The following is a 16,165-nucleotide window of genomic DNA, read 5'->3' as shown; positions in this document are numbered from 1 at the left end:
GTCTCAGCGTGAATGTGGGCAGTGTGTGTAAAAACCAGCAACTGTAGCTTCCTCCTCCTGGATGTTACAGCCTGAGACTGCTCACCTACAGAGACCTCCTACCAAAGCTAACTCCTGTCCCCTGTGCTGTATGTAACTGGGGTTCTGGCTTGATGTGTAGTGGGTACAGCTCCATCAGAGCACAAATAGCCCACACGATCCCAGCTTTTCTGTATGTGTATCTGTCAGTTCTTCATTTCTTCACTGCCCCTAGTCAGATTTTCAGTGTTCTAGGACCCAAGCCACACAGTGTCTACCATCATGTAGACATGACAGGCTATTGATTGTACCCATGACAGCTTAACGATATGGTGGCCTGAACAAGGCCTGCATAATGATAACGCCAGCTGACATGCCAATGTGAATGGGGAGATTCCACAAGGTCTGCCTCTAGCTGAAGAGCCACAGACAGCCAATGAATACTGAGAAAGGAGTCCATTTTTTCAAGGGATGTCTGACAAAGATTGTCCAATTCCAAATGGTCAGGCCTGGACATAGGAGCAACACAAAATGAACTCAATGGGGTAAATTTACAACAGTAAATTCAACAGTAATTCAAAATGAAAACTGAAGTGTTTATCAATTTAAACAATAATTTTTTGAAAAAGATAACAGTGTCAGAAGTGGGTGAGAATTCCAAAGTGCCAAGATATCATGGATTCAAGTAAAATTTAATGAGGGCAGCGAAGGAGACTGGAATCAGATGATAAATGTGAAAATGAGACAGAGACTCAGTACCAAGGTTAGAACAGTCTTTCTGAACTGGTAGAGAAGTAAAAAAGACATAACTGAAGAAAAAGGCAAAAACAAAACAATGAGAAAAGAACCAATATTCAAATCAAAATCTCCAAGAAATTTTCTTAGGCAAGAAGGGAAAATATTGAGTCACAATGATATACCTACTCCCAAGATATACCTATGTGGGGAGCCGACAGAAGGCGGCTATCATCCTTGCAGCCATTTTGAGCCATATACCCTGACAAGAGATTTGATTACAATAGCCTATAACAGCTGAGCACACTCTGATAACATCTTGTTTTAGATACCCAGGATCTTTCCTTGGGTGTGTGAGACTTAAAGGTGTGTGACTTAAAGGTGTGACTTAGAGATCAGATTTAGAGACAAGACCTAAGGGCATGGCTTAAAGGCATGACTTAAGGGCGTGGCTTAGAAGTGAGATATATAAAAGGTGAGAGGCAGACAGAAGAGTGCAGTACAACTTGAAATAGGATTAGGCGTTGAGGAAGACACTTGGACTAGAGAACTGGAAGGATTATTACTAGGTATTAGGCACTTGGCACTTGGAGGAAGAACTTGGAATTAGACATTAGGCACTTAGCAATTGGAGGAAAAAACTTGGAACTTGGAGGCACTAGGGACTAGGAACTCAAGACTTGGGACTTGGAGAGAAGAAGAGAGACTGAAGAATAAACAGGGTTGAATCACACTCTGTCTGGTCTCCATTCTTTGAGTCTGTCCTCACTCTCTCTCTTGCTGAACCCTGACCCTCGGACTGGAGCAGCTTGGGGCAGTGCGGGCTCTAACAGTTTAGCCCCCAAGGCTTTTGGCAGTGCGGGTTCCAACACTGACAGAACAGTCCGAGACATTTTGGACCCCAAACGCGGGGTAGAGCAGTTCTCAACATTTCTGCCCCCAAAGCGTGGGGCAGCTCAGGCCGTGACATTTTTGGTGCCCAACATGGGGCAGCTCGGGCCGCAACATACCTAGACTCTATTGAAGACACTCTTTGCAGGTTAAAACTACTAAATTGCTTATAAGACTAGCTTAATTTTTACTATTTTATCATAAAAGAGTGCCATAAAGACCAATGCATCAGTGATCCGGGAGGTGGGGGAGGTGATAGGCTGAGAGACCACGTGAAGGAGCAACTATCCCAGAGTATGCCTTGTGCATTTAACTTTCAAAGTGTGTCAGTGCTCTGTCTGTAAAATAGCGTATCTGCAGATCACCTTTAGAAGTATGGACATTTTAACAATATTAATTCTTTTCATGTATTTGTATTCTCTTCTATTCATCAATGTTTCATAGTCTTTGGTGTAGAAATAGTTTGCCTCTTTGGTTAAATTTTTTCCTAAGAGCTTTATTTTTATAACTATTACAAATGCAAATTCTTTGATTTTTTTTCAAGTTATTTTCTGTAAGTGTACAGAAACACTAACAATTTTTTGCATGTTTCTTTTGTAACTCCCAAATTTACAGAACTCATTCAGTTAATTCTGACAGCTTTGTGGCAGAGTTTTCTATCTATAGTGTCATGTTATCTACAAACAGTGACAGTTTGACTTCTCCCTTTCCAACTTGGACGTCTTTCTTCTTACATAATTGCTTAGGCTTGGACTTTCAATACTGTGTTGAACAGAAGGGCATCTTTACCTCATTCTATATCTAAGAAACCCTCTCTATTTTGTCCTCATTAGGTAGGTTTGCTGTGGGTTTGTATGTATATGTGTATGTGTATATGTATATATCTCACATTAGATATAAAATAAATTAGATATTAGGCATATTAGATATATGTGTTTTTAAATAGATTACATACATCATGGATGGTGAATTCTAAGTAAATATATATGTATACACACACACACACACACACACATATATATGTATATATATATATACATACATATATATATATATATATATATATATATATATATATATATATATGAATGATCTCAAGATGCTCCCATACTGTTTCTCAGGAGTCAGTAAAAGAGCCAAAGCTTTCATCCCCACTGGTATAACAAGACAGAACCACCTTCTTATACCTTCATAGTATCAATGCACACCAACCACAGGAGAGCCTAGATCTCCATTCACACGCAGTAGTACTAAGGTACTATTCATCTCCCTGCTGGGGTGATAGCCAAGGCGGTCCATTGAAGTGTAAGAACTTTCCCCACTGCCCAGCCGTTACAAGGCAACCTCTGATACAGGCTCTGCTTTCCCACTACAATGAACTCAAAATAGAAGTAGCAACAAAAATCTGTAAACACGTAGGAACTAAATGACATACTTCTAAGTAGCTCATGCCAGGAGAAGGTAAAGTACCTCTGAAGAAGAAATGCCAGAGGAGACTAGGGAAAAGCTGTGTACTAGAAATCTAACCTAAAGAAACAGTAGTCTTTACACCCACTATTGCTGAACTGCAATCGTATGGCTTTTAAGCATTAACTTTCTGACTTAGTGTCAAGTATTTTTCAAGAATTACTTGTTCAGCCCTTAAAATATACAACAAATTCTTAGTTGACAGTTTTTTATTAAAGTGCTTAAAAGCTGGGTATGGTGGCACACATTTAATTACAGCATTTGGGAGGCGGAGGCAAAAGGATCAAGACTGTAAGGCTAGCCTCAGCTACAGAGCAAGCTCAAAGCCAGCCTGGACTATGATGCCCTGTCATACACTGAAAGCATTTAACAATAACTGATTTTTCTACATTGATTTTTATATTCTACAATGTTGTCAGTTCTAACAGGTTTCTGGTATTGTAATTAAGATCTTTTTTAATGTATAAAGCAAACACTGAAATGTTCACTCCTTTCCATCATGTTTGGATTTTTATTTCTGTTTTCTTATTTAATTGTGGTGGCTAGGATTACCAGCACTGCCTTAAATACAAATGCTAAGAGCAGGCATCTTAGACATGGTCTTGAAGTCAGAGGGAGAGCTTCCTGCTCTTCACATCTGGGTGTAAGGTCTGCTATGGCTTTTCATACATGGCATGCTGAAGACTTACTGTGTTTTCATGTTCATAGTGCTAGCATCCTCAGTCACTAAGAAAGAAGTAACTTTAGTCTATGCATGGCTGATGGGAGAAAATCCAGTCTACACTCATAATAAAATATGCTTTAGCTGAGAGAGAGAGGGGGAGGGGGAGAGGGAAAGAGAGGGGGAGAGGGAGAGGGAGAGGGAGGAGAGGGAGAGAGGGAGAGGAAGGGAGGGAAAGGAAGGGAAGGAGGAAGAGAGAGAGAGCGAGAGAGAGAGAGAGAGAGATTTTGACTCTATCCTTTGTCTAGTATGGGTTAATCTAGAGAATATTACTCTATGTGAAGTAGATAGACACAGAAAGACAAGACTGCCATGATCTCATTTATATATGGGATCTGAAAACTCGTGCAAGACTAGAATGTAGAGGCTACAGGGAGGGCAGGTAGACAGGTGGAGAGATGGTAGCTGAAGTATACATAGTTTCAGTTAGATGAGCTGAGTACTTTCAGTGATCTATTGAATAGAATGGTGAATATAGTTAATAATAATGTATTACATATTTCAAAGTGCCTGGTATGCATGAGTCCCAGAAATCCAATACTGCCATTTTTTCATTAAAAATTCAATAATAGTTATCAATAAACAATTGATTCAATTATTTAACATTTCTACAATCATTTTGCTATTGCTGCAACACACACACAAACACACCACATCTGTGGCTTAGATGAAGTTTAAAGTAACTACTCAACAATTACCATATCAGAAAATATGTCAAACTATAATATACTCTGCATGTATTTAAGTGAAACATCATGTTTATTGTAACGTTTATATTTTTTATTTTGGAAGTGGCTTTGTTAAGGTCTCACTCTGCAGCCAGGCTAATGTGGAGTTCAGTATACAGCCTAAGCATTTGTCAAAACCACAGGGAATGTCCCTGCCCCTCTCGTCTTCCCCCAACCCCCATCTTCCAAATGCTGCAGGTACTGGCAGGAGCTCCATGCCTGGCTAGGAAGTCAATTTTGAATGTGTGCATCAACAGATATAAGCTAAGTGGATCCTTTATGAAACCTTTGTTACAGGTGACTCATGCTCCACTTCTTTCGACCTGACAATGGTGCTGCCCGTCTCACACTGTTACCTTTGGGTTTTCCTTCCTCAGCTGAGTACAGCTCTCTTGAACAGCAGTGACACCAGCAAAGGACATATTTGCCAAATTCCTATCAGAATCTTGGCAAGGGTTCTAAAAACATCACATAAAGATTCTGATACGACCTAGAGTTTCTGCTAAGCCTGGGAAGAGATTGATTTCATCTCAAGAATTCAGACTTACTTTGAGAAACCCCCAGTGACACTTTTACTGGAAAGCCTGTGCTGCCTTCACACCATCTGCACTCCATCCTCCAGTCTGAGGCTCTTCTTGCCCACTCTCTTGCATTCCACGGGTTTTTCTGAAAGCCTGTGAACCCACACAGTTACCTTTTCCTAGAATGCGTTTACTTCCTAGTCCTCACCAAGCTCCTTTATACTAAAGTTAATTAGTTAGCCATTACATACATGGTGGTGCAGCTGCATGTCTGGCACCAGCCTGAGTCCAGCTTCAAGTATTCTTGCCCTCAAGTGGCAAATGCTGGTGTTGAAAATGAAAATAATAATAATAATCATAACAACTACAGTTTCATCATTATACAAAATAGTTATACAAAAGGGATGCCTTTGTCGTCATCCGTCCAGCCCAACTCTTCTACATTAGAGGAAGACTCACTAATCTCATTTTGTAAGAGATTGGTCACTCAAAGTGTATTCATTTTAGCATTATTTTTCCTTGCCAAGTTTAAGAGCAATGGCTTCCCTTTACCTTCTTGGGTTCTTTGTCCCCACAAAACAAGGACCACGACAAAAAACAAAACTCAGGTAGTACCCCTAGAGTTACAGAAGAAAGTATAAGGATTTACCATCTTTGAGCATGAGTGACTGAGTGTGGGGAGTGGAAGGCCATTCCTCGGAAGTGCTAAGTGACAGCAGACGCCATGCTTCATGCTTGCATTTAACTCCAGAGTATGGAATTTGCCAGCTGAGAGGGTCAATCACTTGTATGACCTTATCTAGTAGAGAATCTAGTCTAATTTTACAGATGGATAGGAATGATCAAAAAAAATTTTTTTTCAGGCTGGAAAGATGGATCAGTGGTTAAGAGCACTGACTGCTCTTCCTAGAGGTCCTGAGTTCAATTCTCAGCAACCACGTGGTAGCTAATAACAATCAATAATGAGACCTAGTGTCCTCTTCTGGCATGCGGAATTTTTTTTTTTAAGATTTAAAATTTTTTTCATGGAAAAATTTTAAGGTGGCATATGTGGAGAATTATAATAAATTGTTTCTTTTTGAGCAAATGGAAGGGTGGAGAGACAGGAAGATCCCCCTTCCTTGCTGGCTGTCAGCCTAACTCCAAGTTCAGTGAGAGGCTCTTTCTTAAGGGCGAGGGTAATCAAGCAGATAAAGCAGTAACTCAGTGTCCTCCTCTGACCTCTGTGTGTATATGCACCTACATGTGTGCACACATTATACATACATAAACATATACACAAAAAATTAAATGAAATAAACTGACATTACAACTGGACTTTCAAAACATGATTTTCAAATATGGTATGGTTTGGCTTTGTATTAATAAATGAGATATATCTAAAATCAATCAGGAACCCTCCTGTCTCCCTTGGCTCTTTTGTTTGTTTATTCACTCCCGTCTTCATCTACAGCCTAACATCTACTAAGAGAGGACTCTGTCACTGCCCCCCACCATGGTTTCACTTTTTATTTTGAGACTAGGTTCCCCGGGTTGCCCAGTGTGGCCTTGAAAATACTCTGTAACCAGACATGTCTTGAATATATGAACTTCCTCCCTCTGCTTCCAGAGTAGCTGGGATTATAGGCCTACGCCACCAAGTCTATTTATCATTTTAAAAATTGAGGGTTTTAGAATTTAGAAGTTGCCATACACAATGTATACATACATAACAAACACTGGATGTAGGTACTAATATATTTTCTACTGAGAAGGGTGTAATCAGAGAAATTTAGAATCACTCCTATTGGTCACATTAGATACTTGTAATTATTACTATTATTATTTTGCTTTCATAAACTGACCTCTCTGGAGACATAATGGCTCCATATCCTATGCATGTACCATAAATCTGAATCAATACATTGTGGTAAAAATCAAGAAGTTATTGGGTCTATCTTCACTCAAGGGGCTGTAAGGGAAACCTGTTCTTGCCTCTTTAGACTCCTTGGCTGAATCACTCCTGTCTCTATTTCTGCATTCACACCATCTTTGTCTCTTCTGAGCATGCCCAGATTTAATATATATATATATATCTAAGTCTCTCCTGTAAAGACATTTGTCATGGTTTCTAGGACCACTCTTATTATCAGGATAGTCTCCCCACCTCGAACTTCTAAACTCCATCACATCTGCAAACTTTATTTTGCTGCATAAGGTAATTTCTAGAGCTATGTGCAGTATTCTTCCAACAGAAACACATCTGATGAACTGGAAGAATCCTTCAAAAGACACAAATGGCCTCTGACATAGCTACATGGAGGTTATGCAAGAATCACCGCAGCCTACCCAGCCAGCACACCCATACCAATGCAGTCTACTAAAATTATTTTCCAAGTCTGCAAAGGATCTGTTCCCTCACATGCACAGCCATCAGCATTGGTCTATAACAAGCACACACAAATCAAGGAAACATGACATCACCGAAGGACAATTTCCTAATAAGCAACCCCAAAGAAATAGAGATCCATATATTTCTGTAAAGGGCATTATAAATGACCGTTTTAATGATGCCCAGGGAACCAAAGAATACAGATAGCAATTCAGCAAATATCAGAAGATCAAGGCACAAAGGTTTGGAGTTTAACACGGATTAAAACAGGTAAACATTCTATAGCTGGTTGGTAAGATCAATTCTTAAAAATGTAATAGAAAACGTGGTTGCTTGAATAGGTATAGCCCCCATAGACTCATGTGTTTGAATGCTTGGTCCATAGAGAGTAGCACTATTAGGAGGTGTGCTTTGTTGGAGTAGTTGTGGCCTTGTTAGAGGATGTGTGACACTGTGGGGGTGGGCTTTGAGGTCTCCTATGCTCAAGCTATGCCGAGTGTGACACATTCTCTTACTGTCTGGAAATCTGATCAAGATGTAGAACTCTCTACACCTCCAGCACCATGTCTGCCTGCACACTGCCATGTTTCCTGCTATGATGATAATGGACTACACTTCTGAAACTGTAAGCCAGCCCCAATTATGTTCTTTATAAGAGTTGCCATGGTCATGTTTTCTCTTCAAAGCCATAAAGCCCTAATTAAGACAAAGAGTATCAACAGTGGACTTGATCAAGCAGAAGAAGAGTTCCAAGAAAATTCAGGAAATGAACTGTGTCTAGTTACATAATTTCTTTACCAGTGAAGGTAAATTTACAGAAAAGTCATAATATCATAACATTGTAACAGTGACTTACAAATCACCTGATATAAAAGTTAGACAAAATTATCAAAAGTATTGTCATGATAATTTGTCATTGAACATGCAAGATAGTTATATATAAATAGTATCACCAAACCAAAATGAGTGGAAGGTGTAAAAAAAAAAAAGTAGTTTTTGTATATGATCAAAGTTAAATTGTTATCAACTTAGACTATAGCTATAAGTGTTTTATGTAAGCTTTATAGGTAGCACAAGGATGAGAACTACAGTAAATACGCTAAGAAAAAGAGGAGAAAGGAATGAAGACATTGCCCTCATATTAAACTGTCAAACCAAAAGAGAAGACAGGGATAAAGAACTAACATACCTAAAGACTGACAAACAAGACGGCAATATAGGTACTGATAAATAATTACTTTACGTGTAAGTAGATTAATTCTCTAGTCAAAAGATGGAGAAAACTCAAATGGTTAAAACAAAAACGAGGTGGGCACAATTGCAGACCCCTGTAATCTCAGCTCTTGGGAGGCTAAGACGGGAATACTGGCCTATGTAACAGTGAGAAAGATTCATGAGATCAGTATATAATAATTAATGGATCAAGGAATCAAGAAAATTAGGATGATTGTAATAATATCAGAGTACATAAAAACATTGTTATACCTGAAGAGACACATAGCAGTACAGTACAACTGGTATTCAATACTCATACTCTTTTTAATTTTTTTTAATGCAGGGCCTTACACATGGTAGCCACTAGTGTTGGTATTGCTGTGATGAAGTACCATGGACAAAAGCAAGTTGGAGAGAGAAAACCTTATTTGGCTTACACTTCCATATCACTGTTCATCACTGAAGGAAGTCACAATAGAAAAGCAAATAGGGCAAGAATCTGAAGGCAGGAGCTGATGCAGAGGCCATGGAAGGTGCTGCTTACTGGCTAGTTCCCTATGGCCTGCTCAACCTGCTTTCTTATAAGACCCAGGACCACCAGCCCAGGGAAGGCACCACCCACAATGGGCTGAACTCCTCCCCATCAATCACTAATTAAGAGAATGTCCTAAAGGCTTGCCTACAGCCAAATCTTATAGGCATTTTCCCAAATGAGGTTCCTTCTCTCTGATGACTCTAGCTTGTGTCAAGTTGACTTAAAACTAGCCAGTACAACATACAAGTACACTACTATTGCTACCCCCACAAGTACCCAACTATTAACAATGAACAGATTTTCAGGCATAAAACCAATAAGGAAACGTTAGATTCAAAACTACACTTTAGACCAAGAGAGCCTGATAACACACAGAATATTTCATCCAACAGCAGCAGAACACAGGATCTTCTCTAGGGCACATGGCACACTCTTCGGGAAAGATTACGTCCACAAATGTGTTACACTCTACCAAGTATCTTTTCTGATACCCAGTGGTATGAAATTAAAAACCAGTAAAAAAAAAAAAAAAAAAAAAAGAAAGAAACAAACAAACAAACAAACAAACTGGGAGAATTCACAAGCATCTGCAAATTACACAAAACAACAGGATCCTGGGGAACAAATAGGTGAAAGAAATGAAGGGAGAAATTTAAAAATACTTTAAACAAACAAAAATGGTTCAACAACAACCAGAACTTCCGAAATGCTGCAAATGGTGTTCTCCAGGGAAAGTTAATGGCAGCAGGGGCCTAGCCCATAAAAGAAAGCTCTCGCTTAGGCTAACTTTACAACTCAGAGAAGGAAGTAAACGTAAAAAGGAAAGCTCAAATACCAGAAAGAGAGAAACAAATGGTAAAGATAATGAATAGAGTTCAGGAAAGCAATTGTACTATCAATAAAACAAAGAGTCATATAGCCAAAAAGTACCACAAGCAGTCAGAAGACTATATTTAAAATTTTTATTTATTTTTCCTATGTATCCATGGTTTGTATGCATTTATGTCTTAGTGCTGCATGTATGCCTGGTGCCCAAGGAGGCCAGAGAAGGTGTTAGTTCCCCTGAGACTGGAGTTACTGTGGCTCTGGGCTGCCACATGGGTGCTAGGAATCAAATCCTGGTGCTCTGGAGACTCAGCCGGCCCTCTTTACTGCAGAGCCACTGCTCCAGGTCTGCTATTTTAATTTTTATGCTTATCACAGAGAAGTATATATTAAAGGAGCAATATATTGTATATGTTAAAGAAGTTTGGGAAATCATTAAAGAACTCTGGGAAAACTGAAGAGAAAAAGACAAATATCTGATAGGAAAAAAATAATTTGATCTTTTAATTCTTTCTCAAAAGATTTTATCAGAGACTTAAACAAACAAAGAGATGTGCCCTAGCCTCCTCTCACATCCCTCCCAAAGGGGACTGGCCTGTCCATCACTGTGCTTTTCACGTCTAGGCCAGAACCTGGCATGTATTTCAAATAGCAGCCATAATAAATGAAAATCAATGGTAGTTTAGGAAACAGTATACTAGACGCTACCATGTGAGCAGTGAAGCTATCATGAAGACAAGGTCCAGCATTAAGAATTACAGTGATCCGCTGAAAGGAATCAAAGGTGTCCAAAGAACAGTGGCTGAGACCTGGGTGCAGTTCTTCACATTGGCTTTTGCTTAGTCTTTGAGTCACTGTGATGCCAAGACTAACCCTAAGGCCTAATCCTGATGTCATAGCCTCTGACTGCAAGAACAACAGGTGTGTGCCATCAAACCTGGATAGCCATATACATTTTTATTGAAGCCATAAACTACAATATATCTTAATCTAAGAACTATGCATAATCAATCTTTCCAATTTTCTCAGTAATTTATATCTTAATAAAACTTTTTGGAAAAAAAAAAATCTCTTTAAGGGATGGCAAAACGGTTCGACAAGGAAAAGTGTTTGCTGCCTAAGCCTGAAGAGCTGAGTTGATCCCCCAGAACACATAACTCCACAAAATTATCCTCGATCTCCACAAGAACATTGCGACAACTCCCTGTAATAATTGTCCTAGTCTGCTTTCTATTGCTGCCAAAAACACTATGGTGGTCCTCTGAAAGAGAATGGCCTTCATATGCTCATATATTTGATTGTGTGGTTCCCAGTATATGGAACTGATTAGGAAGGATTGGGAGGTGTGGCTTTGTTGGAGGAGGTGTGTCACTGGGGGGAGCGTTTTTCAAAAGCCCTCACCATTTCCAGTTTTTCCAGTTAATGTGTTCTCTCTGCCTCTCTCTGTCTCTGCCTCTCTGTCTCTCTCTGTCTCTGTCTCTCTCTCTCTCTCTCTCTCTCTCTCTCTCTCTCTCTCTCTCTCTCGTTTGTGGATCAGATATAAGCTCTCAACTACTGCTCTAGAAGCATGCTTTCCTGCCTTCCTGATGCTATGCGTCCTGTCATGATGGTCATGGACTAACCTCCTGAAACCGTAAGCCCCAAATGAAATGCTTTCTTTCATAAGTTGACTTGGTCATAGTGTGTCTTCACAGAAATAGAGAAGTAATTAAGACACTATGACCACAGGCAGCTTGGGAAGGAAAGGATCTGTTTCATATTACAGGGCAAGAACTAAAGCGGAGGCCATGGAAGAACACTGCTTACCAGCTGCTCCCCACGGCTTGCTCCACTTGCTTTCTTGTACAGTCCAGAACCACTAGCCTGGAGTGGCATGGGCCACAGTGGGATGAGACCTTTCACATCAACCACCAACAGAGAACCATAGGCACAAGCCAATCTAATAGAAGGAATTACTCAACTCAGGTTTCTTCTTCCCAGGAGACTCTAGTTTGTATTAAGTTGACAAAGCGGGGGGGGGGGGGGGGGGGGGGGGGGGAGGGGGAACCGCAATAACCACTATAATCAATAAAATTTTCAATTAAAAAATATTTGAGCCTTCTGGTCACTTATTCCTCCATCTGCTTTTACTCAATTCATCCATTTTTAAAAACTTACTATGTATGCAAAGATGGCCTTAAATTTCTCATCCCTTTGCCTTCCAGCTCCTGATACTCAGATTACAATCGGCCACTGTTTCTCAAGTGTTGGGAATTGAACTCAGAGTGTGTGCATGTTAGACAAATACTCTACAAACTAAGCTACATCCCCACCAAGGTTTGTCCAGTTCCTCTGTAGAGGGAATCTCTTATGCACTATGTGGAAGCTTCACCTGCAAATAAAAAGTTTATGTCCTATTAGCAAAAGGCAGGAAGTTGGCATCCCAGAAGGGACAGAGGATTTGGGGAATAAAGAGGAATATGGAGATATTTGCCCCAGAAACAGAGGAGACATTAAACTGAGGACTGGGTAACCAACCATGTGGCACACATAGAATAGAATAAATGTGGTGATTAAAATATGAGCCAGCCAGAGACCATGCCTAGCTATATGCCCAGGTGTTTGTAAATGTAATTAAGTCTCAGAGTTGTTACTTTGGGTGCTGGAGTGAGGATGGAAAGACATGAGGTGACAGGTGGTTCCACCTACATTCCTCTGGCTGCACCGTTGACCTTCAACAACCTTCAAGCACGTCTCTTTTACAAATCTTTGTGATTTTTAATTTAATATTATTAAAAACTTATCCTTTAGTGGGCTTTAATATGCTCTCAATGTATCATAACAAAGTTTTAAAAGCATGCTAAACTTTGGGAATTAGGAGACTCTTAGGCATCAAGTAATTAACTTTACAGAGATGGAGCTCAGGTTTTTTTGTATGTGCCACTTGTTTCTGTTTTTATTTATTATCTTTGTTTTGAGACATAATTTCTCAGTACAGCCCTGCCTATCCTGAAACTTGCTCTGTAGTCTAGGCTGGCCTGGTACTCAGAGATTCACCTGACTCAGCCTCCTGAGTAAAGGCACACATCACCACTGCCTTTGTTTCTGGATACTTTAACTACACTATTTCTTATTAATGGAAGCCTAACAGAGGATGTAAAATTTTCTAGCAATCTTCTAACAACCTTTATATAAAAAAAAAGAATTACAATTTGGTTCTCCAAATTTGGAGAATTTGCTATCTACAACTCCATCCCCTCAATACCACTAGACACTGGAGATTTGATGAAGAGGCAGGGGGATTGCCAGAAGTTTGAGACCAACCTGGGCTACACAGCAAGTACCAGGACAGACAGGGCTTATGTATTAAGGCAAAGTAAAGCAAACTAAGGCTCCTCCGTAACAAAATAAACAAATAATAAAGATAAAGGGTCTGGGGTTTAGCACATATCCAGATAAACTACATCTCAGCGACGGTATTGACTGCGGTGAGCAGGTAGGGACTGTTCTTTGCCCTGTTAAAACAGCAATTACATTATCTCCTTCTTAATCAGTCTTTCTTATGCTAGGTGATACAATGAGGCTGCAGGAAGTTAAAGTAACTGCCTAAGGTCTCTAGTGTCACCACCTTTCAGATGAGGGAGTTCTCAGGATTACCAGCACTGACCCTTTCAGTCCCCAGGGCACCGCACCCCCGGCCTCCCATCCGTGGCCCACACTCCACCATGGCCACTCACGGTCAGCAGCCGAGTTCCTGCGCCTTTACCCCTGCCCTTGCCCTTGTCTTGGTCCTTGTCCTTCTCTTGGAGCTGCTTGCCTTCTTCGTCAGCATATCGGACTGAAGAGATGTTGGATGCTTTGCTCTGCAGGGGACTTGGGGTAACGAGGGAGCCCTTATGGGGAACGGGGTTCGGCAGCAGGGACTGGGCCCCTGAGCTGCGGTTGCTCATGATGGAAGGCCTGTAGGCATGGGCGGAGCGCTTCGAGGAGATGGAATTGATCCTGGATGGCTGGGTGGGAAATACTGCTGGGGTGGTGGGAACCCTGCCAGATGTCTCTTGAGGGTTATTGATGGAAACCCTCCGGTTTCCCGGAGGAGGCAACTCCATTGCTGCATTCTCTTCAGGGCCCTATCTGCCACTAACCTAACCGCTGCTTGCTGCGCACGCGCCACTGCCTTTCCCGCGCTTTCCTGGACCACGTGCAGAACGCCTGAGCTGTGTTTCAGTCGCCAGAGTTTGGAGGCTTTAGCAAGCAGGACCATCGGGTATGGTTCCTGTCAGGCAGTTTCCATTTCCCCCTGGGAAGCCAGAGCTCACTGGTGGGCACCCGCCTCCACATGATGGGAAATACTACCTAAGTCTCAGGAATCGTCTTCTCTGCACACCCTATCTTTCTAGATTTAGAGTATCAGACATCACTTCCTGTGTGCCAACTGGATATTTCCAGCAATGTATTTGAACACCTTTGACTGTTCCACATACATTCATATATTTATCTTTACCTCTTGAGCTTCTAATATGTTCCAAATTTACTTGATGTAGTAATGCCACATTCGTAAAATTATGGCACTTAAAAAATGTATTAGAACAATTTTACCATTATATACAAAGCAAACCCAGAAACGTCCAGAATTTTATTGACATTTAAAAATATTTTTCAAGGGTGGCTGTAAGGCAAGGTGGATAGCACATTAGACTTTTAGAATATAAAATATTTTAAATATATTTTCCTACCTCAGAGCTATTACTCACTCCTATAATATTTGAAATGTAGTCTTCTTTTAGGCAAGATTCTGCTCATGTAAGGCCCCCACGAATGGAGGACCTCACCCAAGCCTCGGGAATTCTTGGCCACCCATTAACTGTAAGACACCGAACTTGATGTAATCAGCAAGAGGCATATTTTAATTAGTATACTGAGGTCAAGACCTGTAGCCCACACAGGGGCAATGGGGTCTGACCCCGGGGCTTTGGAGACAGAATTTAAAGCCCAAAACCACAACTGGGGGGGGGACCACAATCCAGGGGAAGTAATGGAGGGCTATTGGAGAGCACCTGTGGAAAGTCCCAGCCCATTATTCAGTTTGTGACAGGGTACAAGGAACAGGCTATTCTCTAAGAGTTTACGTCAGCCAAGTTCCTGGTATCCAGGGTGTACAGGCACACTAACTTGAACTCCCAACTCAAACCCTATTCAATCTATCGTATGGTCAGTTTTTAGTTCCTGGTACCCATAGTGCTTGGTCACACTGTCCTGAACTCTCAGCTCTGAACTCTTATCTTACTTATTTTGTCTTGTGGATAGCTAGTTTCCTAGGACCCAGAGCACAGAACAAGCTGATCTGCACTCTTGACTCCACCTGTGGAAGGTTTAAAAATTTTTAACTCTTTCACTCAAAAGTCAATTTAGTTAATCTTTAGTTAATTTCTAGCACTAGAAGAATTCCAGGGCTGGAGAGATGGTTCAGCAGTTAAGAGCACTCTTAACTGCTCTTCCAGAGGTCCTGAGTTCAATTCCTAGAAACCACATGGTGTCTCACAACCATTTATAATGGAATCCTATGTCCTCTTCCATTGTGTCTGAAGACAGCTACAGTGTACTCATAGAAATAAAATAAATAAATCTGAAAGAAAGTGTGGGAAGCCATGGCAAGGCCTTACTCTTGGCAATCACTCACCCTTGGCTCTCCTATCTACTATTCTTCTTTCTGCTGACCTTCCATGATCCACTTGTCAGTTCTCAGAACTTCAAACAAGGCCTCATAGCAACCCACCTTAGTAACCCTTCCTCCTGATCTCTAGATTTAGCCAACATCCTGCTAGATAGATGTTTTTAGAACCCCTGGTAACAGAAAGGCTTTGTAAGAATAACTTAGACCCCACAGCTGCAGCTAGCTTCCTCCACCTGCAAAGCCCTCTTTCCTTTCCTACCCCTCCCCACATCCTGTTTTCAGAGTATATAACCTGTGTGAACAATAAAATCTTTTCCAGCTTGATCAGACTTCTTGACTTGCTGTGCCTCCTTATTTTCTCATACATCTCAGTCCTCTCCACAGGGTCTAAGGGTCCCACTTGATTGACCAGCTAGACTGGACAAGTGGCGCCTAATATGGGGCTCAGCTCTCAGACCCCCAGAGGGGACCACCACCCCACCTTC

At 40.9% G+C, this 16,165-nt stretch overlaps 1 protein-coding gene across 1 annotated transcript in view; it reads right to left on the bottom strand.

Moving 5' to 3' along the window:
- The window catches only part of Catspert (catsper channel auxiliary subunit tau), a 90,483-nt gene extending 76,293 nt beyond the window's left edge, over nt 1–14,190 (bottom strand). Inside the window, exon 1 of the mRNA XM_076931858.1 lies at nt 13,744–14,190. Within this exon, the coding sequence (XP_076787973.1) occupies nt 13,744–14,115 (372 nt within the window). The 5' untranslated portion in view covers nt 14,116–14,190. The remainder of the gene's footprint in view (nt 1–13,743) is intronic.
- Between the last annotated feature and the right edge of the window lie 1,975 nt (nt 14,191–16,165).

Source organism: Arvicanthis niloticus, chromosome 3 (genome assembly GCF_011762505.2).
Source record: "Arvicanthis niloticus isolate mArvNil1 chromosome 3, mArvNil1.pat.X, whole genome shotgun sequence".
In the NCBI taxonomy this organism is placed as follows: domain Eukaryota; kingdom Metazoa; phylum Chordata; class Mammalia; order Rodentia; family Muridae; genus Arvicanthis; species Arvicanthis niloticus.
Note: the sequence above shows the minus strand (reverse complement) of the source record. Positions and strands in the feature narration are given on the sequence as shown.